The sequence below is a fragment of the Garra rufa genome, chromosome 7, assembly GCF_049309525.1.
Source record: "Garra rufa chromosome 7, GarRuf1.0, whole genome shotgun sequence".
Lineage (NCBI taxonomy): Eukaryota > Metazoa > Chordata > Actinopteri > Cypriniformes > Cyprinidae > Garra > Garra rufa.
The window spans coordinates 24,465,251-24,472,618 of record NC_133367.1 but is presented as its reverse complement, the minus strand read 5'-3'; the positions used below and the strand labels follow the sequence as shown (position 1 = coordinate 24,472,618).

At 37.3% G+C, this 7,368-nt stretch overlaps 1 protein-coding gene across 1 annotated transcript; it reads left to right on the top strand.

The window, feature by feature from the left end:
- Positions 1-214: 214 nt before the first annotated feature.
- On the top strand, positions 215-6,196 carry hsh2d (hematopoietic SH2 domain containing). The gene is made up of 6 exons (XM_073844844.1): positions 215-367; positions 1,696-1,835; positions 1,994-2,083; positions 2,208-2,373; positions 2,507-2,740; positions 5,307-6,196. The coding sequence occupies exons 2-6, from the start codon at positions 1,711-1,713 to the stop codon at positions 5,832-5,834; spliced, it is 1,143 nt and encodes a 380-aa protein (XP_073700945.1). The 5' UTR covers positions 215-367; positions 1,696-1,710; the 3' UTR covers positions 5,835-6,196.
- The last annotated feature ends 1,172 nt before the right edge of the window (positions 6,197-7,368 follow it).

The window sequence follows — 7,368 nt, the reverse complement described above, 5'->3', positions numbered from 1 at the left end:
ACTACTTAATATTAATTACGTTACGTCAAGCAGTCCTTCCTGATTTGCTGAATGGCTTACTTATGAATATTAATTAGGACGTGCGACTGGACGCTTCAGGAAAGTAAACACGTAATTAATATTAATTATATCAAGTCATACGGCATATAACGCCCCGCGTTCAAACTGCACTCGTCTATACTCTATAAACTGATAAACGTATATGTTTTTACCAGAAACACAAAGTACAAAGTTGAAGTACAAAGCGTTAGATATTTATAGCTTATGATATGGTGTCGTTCAGCTTTTGTTTAAACCACACCCAGCAGAACAGTTTTAACAGGTGAGGTCACTTCGGCTCCCGTCACTACACCGTGTGACTCGACAGGTGAGTTATGGGTTTTGAAAACATTACATTTTCAGTGTATTATTGTTTATATCAGCGGCAGTGTTTTTAAAACACCTTTAAGTCAAGCGGGTATTACTTAGAATATAGACTGTAATGTTTGAATATGAGCAAAAAAAGCGCAATTAAACGAAGTTGAGCTTCTTTTTTGTTAAATACACATTGAAAAAGTTTGGCAATTTTGGAGTGAGTAATCAACATTATGTAAGTCATTAAACTGCTGAGAAAATTTGAGACATTTAAAATGTTTATAACTTGTTATATGTGATTTTATGTGATTTAATTTAACATTTATTTTTTTTACGTATGTATATATGTAGTAATTTATTTCTTTAGTTATTTATATTTGTGCCCCTGGACCACAAAACCTGTCATACGTGTCAGTTTTTCGAAATTTAGATTTATACAGCGCATGAAAGATGAATATATAAGCTTTCCATTGATATATGGTTTGTTAGGATGGGATTTGGCTAAGATACAACTATTTGAAAATCTAAGGGTTGCAAAAAAAAATCAGAACATTGAGAAAATCAAACAACCTTAAAGTTGTTTAAATGAAATTCTTAGCAATGCGTATTAACCTCTGGTCACACTTTATATTAGGTGGCCTTAACTATTATGTACTTACATTAGAAATAAGTACAATGTACTTAATGTGGTAGCACTGTATGCCAGAGTCTCTGGAGCTAAACCTCCAGGTCTCTCTCATGCTGCAGTGTGTCTCTCTGATAGTCAGGTATGCATTTATGAGGTTAATTGCATTGCAAAACACTTTTGCTTCTATTAAGGTGGGAAATGGGTAAGGTTAGGGACAGGTTTGGTGGTTTGGGTAGGTTTAAGGGTGGGTTAGGGGGTAAGGGATGGGTCAAAATTGGTAATTACAGAAATTAATTACAAAAGTAATTACAAATATGTTTTTAAGAAAGGATAAGTACAGTGTAAAAACATGTATGTACACAATAAGTACATTGTACCAAATGATTAATTTAAATGTAAGTTAAGGCCACCTAATGTAAAGTGGGACCTAACTTTTTGCTTTATGGTAGGAAATTTACTAAATATGTTAATGTAACATGATCTTTACTTAATGTCCCAATGACGTTTGGCATAATTTTGACACATACAATGTATTTTTGGCTATTGCTACAAATATACCTGTGCTACTTAAGACTGTTTGTGATCCAGGGTCACAAATGAAAATGATTTTAAGATGTTGAAAACGCGTTAATCATAGATGTTATTGTCTCAATGATAATTCCTGAAAGAAAATGAATGTGTGCATTTTCCCATCAAATTATTTGTGCGGTTAGGACACGCTGGATGTCATGGCTGGGCCTTTACCTCAAGACTGCAGTAATGCAGCATTCGAGTGGTTCACTGAATTCCAGCGGAGCTGCATTTTGAAGAATGGAATTGTTCCAGAATGGTTCCACGGAGTAATATCCAGGAAGTAATGTATCCAATACTGTATTATGTCATAAAGCTAAGCAGACAGACTCTGTAATATGTGCTTGAAGGCTCACATTATGTCTTATTGTGAACACAGTGACATCCCAGAGCAGAGAATCAGGTTACTGATATCTGTCAGATAACATTTTTTTTTTGTAGGGCCGCGGAGGACATGCTGATGTGCAAACCTCCTGGTTACTTCCTCATTCGTGTTGGCGAGAGCAGGGTGGGTTATACATTATCTTATCGGTAAGTCCGTGTCAATGTGCCCATTGTTGTCAGTCAATAAACTGCATTATAAGGAAGTTTGATTCAGAAGTACTGCACATGAATGAGTTTACAAATCAACAGGTCACTTAAATCTTTCTCTTAGAGCTGAAGATCGCTGTAGGCATTTCATGATTGACGTCTTGCCAGATAACCAGTATATTATAGTGGGAGCAACAACGCCGTTTTCTTCCCTTCATGATATGGTGGCCTTTCATCGCAGAAACGTCATTCTCCCCTACAATGACTTGCTCACTGTGCCCTGCGAACAGGTATAGAGTTACACTTTCAACAGCACGATAGGGGAAAGAGTCAATGTTTATTTTTACCATGAACGTTAATCGTTATCTTTGTATATATCTAACTTTTGGGATTTTTTTTTTTTGTGGTCTCATTTGTGTACAGGGTGGCAAAAATAACTACGTCGAGTTGTTGTTTCCTCGGAGGAAAGATGTAAATCCCGGACAGGTTGAATGGATTCATTTTACAAATCCAACACAAACAGCTCATTCAAATATCTCTGAACACAACCCGACTTCGCCACTTCAAACCGAATTTCCAGCGCTACCTACAAGTCCTTCTGTGAGACTCTATCCCAGCTTGGAGACGGAATTGAGCTCTTTGAGTGTACAGAGCATGGTAATACAACATTAACAGATTAGATAGTTATATTTATAAAATGGCTACTTCTGAAATCAGGCTTGAAGTACTTGAATTTGACCGTTTGAAATTTAAGGCCTGGAAAACCCTTGAAAATAGCAGTAGTCCTGAAGAGGTGCTTGAAAAGTACTTGAATTATTGAAAGACAATGTATAATTTCTTAATAAGCGCATATGTTTTCATGCAATTTAAAAAACATATTTCTTTTGACTATTTCAGTTAATGTCATAAAACTATCAAGCTAAACCAGTAGCAGTACTGACTAAAAACATGGCTAAAAACGCAAAAAGAGGTACAGATGAACCAAATCAATTGAGTGAGTCATTTAAGCTGGAACCGCTCCAATTGATTCAAACTCGGGACTTTGTGATTCACTATCAAAAACCGGACCAAATTAAAAGAGGCATTCATTTTCAAATTGCGACATCGCTTTGTAAATAATTTTTAAAACCACTTAAAAACCATTGTGTTGCAACATGCTTCACTGTTTCGAAGCTCTCCTTTTGGGATCTCTCATTTGATTCAGCTTGGCCCTTTAAATCGCGTATCACGATTCATTTGATTTAGATCAGGACCTCAAAGCGGGTCCGCAAATCATTTGACTTAGATCGGAACTTTGCAAGTCCCAAATCAATTGATTTAAATTGAAATCTCAATTTGCGTATTGCAAATCTTTTGATTTAAATCAGAACTAAGCGTATCATCAGTCATTTGATTCAGATTGGGAGTTCGGAGCGTGTATCATGAATAAATTTAGATCGGAACTTCAGAGAAAGTTCTTGAATTATTCCGCAAATTAAGTGATTCACGATCCGCTCCGAATCCTGGTCTGAAATGATGGTTCGCGAATCATTATTCAGATCGGGACTTCAGAGCGTGGGTCCTGGAATCCTGAAATCCTGGAATCCGGAATAATTTGATTTAGATCGGAACTTCAGAGCGAGTTCTTGAATCATTCCGCAAATTAAATGATTCACAATCTGTGCCCCAAATCCTGGTTTAAAGTGATGGTTCGTGAATCATTATTCAGATCGGAACTTCAGAGTGTGGTTCTGGAATAATTTGATTTAGATCGGAACTTCAGAGCAGGTTCTTGAATCATTCTGTGTATTAAATGTTTCACTATCTGCGCTTCGAATCCTGATCTCAAAAATGGTTTGTGAATCAATATTTAGATTCAGAGCGTGGATCTGGAATTATTCGATTTAGATCGGAACTTCAGAGCAGGTTCACAAATCTTTTTTTTAAACAGTAGAAAACATCAAACCAGAAGTGAGATCTCTGAAAAAGTAGTGCTTGAAAAGTTCTGGAATTTTCTTTTACAGTATCGAACCCTGTGAAATATTTGTGTAGTTTCAAGAATAGTTCATGCAAAAATTAAGATTTGCTTAGAATATACTTGGCCTTAGGCCATCCAAGATGTAGATGAGTTTGTTATTTCTCTTATTTGGAGAAATTTTGCATTTGATCACTTGCTCACCAATGGATCCTCTGTAGTGAATGGGTGCCATCACAATTAGACTCCAAACAGCTGATAAAAACATCACTATAATAAAAAGTAATCCACAACACTCCAGTCTATTGCTTAACATCCTGTGATGTGAAAAGCTGTGTGTTTCTAAGAAACTCATTCTGACAGGACCCATTCACTGCAGAGGATCCATTGGTGAGCAAGTGATGTAACACTACATTTCTCAAAATCTTTCCAAATATTTGGGTGAACGATTGTTTAAATGTTTAGTTCAGTCCTGAATTCAAATTTCTTGATAATTTACTCTCCTCCATGTCATCCAAGATGTTTATGACTTTCTTATTTCAGTCAAAAAAATGTTTTTTAAGGAAAAATTCCAGGATTTTTTCTCCATAGTGAACTTCAACAAGTTAACGTTTCAATGCATGGCTCTACATGATTCTAGCCGAGAGATAAGGGTCTTATCTAGCGAAACGTTTAAAAAAATAAAAAATAATAATGATTAAATAATTTTTAACCTCAAATGCTTGTCCTGCACTTGCTCTTAACGCATTACGTAGTAGTAGGAATGTTGGAAAGATCACGTGTGATGTAGGCGGAAGTACCGATGCAGTGTTTACGAAGCGAACATGCAAAGAAAGTCAAACATGTTGGACGATTTTGAAGATGGAGAAGAAAATGAGATGAGTTTCTTCGTCTTACCCTACCTATTTGATCAGAAGTACACATAGACGAAGAACTAACCACACGTGATTACGTAATGCTTAAAGTCCAGCTAGTGCAAGATGAGCATTTGTGGTTAAAAGTATACACTTTTATTTATTTTTTTTTAAAATGACTGCTTGTTTTACTACATAAGACCCCTATTCCTGGGCTGGGATCGTGTAGAGCTCTTTAAAAACTGCTTTGAAACTACAAATGGGATCTTCAACCCATTGGCCACCATTGAAGTCCACTATATTTTGTATATTTTGTCGCATCGCATCGCGCTGCTCACGTACGGTGTAGACACGGTGTTAGATGTGAATTAAGGAACAGGTTGGTTAAAGTCTAATATTATTTGTTTTATTTCAGGATCAGCCAACAAAGCCCATTCCAAAGCCTAGATCAATATTTACGCCCAAAACACCAACTGACGACATGCCACCACAGTTGCCACCCAGAGCATGCTTGCCAAATCGCTCGCAAACCACCGCAGAGGCCGACAGATCACAAGGGTTAATATCGGTAAGCTCTGACAGACATCAAATCCCACCCGACACACCTGTCGAAGGCCGTACCCACCAGAAAAACACACAGCCATTGAAACCGGTGGCCTTGGGCCTGGCGCAAATTAAGAAAAAGCTTAAAAAGAACAAATCCAAGGATCACATGTATGAGGAGATCTCTCGAGATGCAGGATGTCAGGAAAATGCAAGTATTTCAGCTTTGCAGAGCAGTAACATGAACCCTAAACAAATGGAAGGAAACGACTATCAGGAGTTACCTGAAACATCCACAAATGGCGGAGGTCGTCGGGCATCTGATGGGATTCCCAACTTTGCAGATAGAGAGTTACCATTTGAGTACCTAAACCCACCTCCTTTTGCACCTGGCTACTAGATAAAAGCATAAAGCTGGGCGGTTTTACTTAGAGCATTTGTTTTATTCTCATTGAATAGCATGGCAGCATCAGTCTTATTGTTGTGATGTTCCTTTTTGCTATGCTGCATTTCAATTTCTGACACAGAACATTTTGCACAGAGGTTTGTCATCTGGAAAAACCTGTTGGACAACGTAATTTTTTTTTTATATAACAATGACAGAATGTGTTGTGCCCATAGGCATGAATTTGAATATACTTCCAGATTCTACTTCCTAAAATATGGCACTTTACATATCAGGAAAGATAAAGGAAACATTGTAAATATTAGCTATTTCTGCAGTTGGTCAATAAATATGATTCTGCATGATTCTTTTCATCATTTTGCAGGTTTAAGCAAGTTTGTCATGGTTTAGCTGGTCTTCCAGGCTGAAAAGCCCTCTGAAACAATCAAATCTAAAACATATGTTGTTTTGCTTTTACATCTTGGCCTTTGATTAAATTAAATTAAAAGCACACAGTTAATAGGGAAAATGTCTATTTTCCACCTTTTTCTTTCCATAAGTGTTGGTCTGGCTTCCGTTCTCATCCACATCCAGAATTTTTTAGCTCTACTATTAGCTCGTTTTGCTGCTTAATATTGCAAATTGGCGTATTCTACCTTATTATTTTAATGTATTGCCTTAATTATGAACACACTGGTTTGTAGTGCAAACAGTTCTACCGTTTACTGTAGGCCTATAGTTATTGTACACGTTATTTCCCTAATGAACCTGGACGTTGTTTAATAATATTGTCTTAACATTATGACAAATATTCACAAAGTATAGTAATTCATTAATTAGCTGGTTTGTGATGGTTTTTAGTTGAATTTCCAGGCTGGACTATAGTTGATTTAGCTGGTAACAAGCACCCAAAATCCCTCTAAAACCATCTAAATGTACTTAAAATTAGCAAACCACGTTTTTCTTCTTCTTTGGAGTATCATGGTCTTTGTTTAAACTCTTTATCCGATAGTCTCAGAAGATCTTTGATTCTTAATTAAATTTTCATGTCGTGGTTAGGCCACTCAAGTGTATTCAGGCTCGTTTCATGTGTCGCGCCCTCAAGAGCACGCGCTTGCAGAAGCCAGTTGTGTTCGCTCTTCTGTGCTTACACATCTGACACGAAAACTGATTATGTTGTAAGTTATTTGAATTACTTTATTATCGCGGAGATAGCATAAGGGCGTGTGTGTGTGAGTGAGTGTATGAGAGAGAGAGAAGGCGCTGTCCCGTGCACGCGCACGCACGCTCTCGACTGCCCCTGGGTCGTCTCGGTTGCTTAGCTGCGCGGTGTTTAACTACTAGAGCAGGTCACTTAAAACACAAAAACAAACCAACGAGAGACACGTGTTTATTTGAACAGGGTCGCCGGCCTTTGTCATGTATATTATGCTATGAAAAGACCATCTGGAGTACCAGCTATCTTACAGAGGAACCGGCTTAATTGCAGTAAATTTAATGAGGAGTTTATTTTCGCCTGACGTTTAGCATTTGATTCTGACAGATGCCT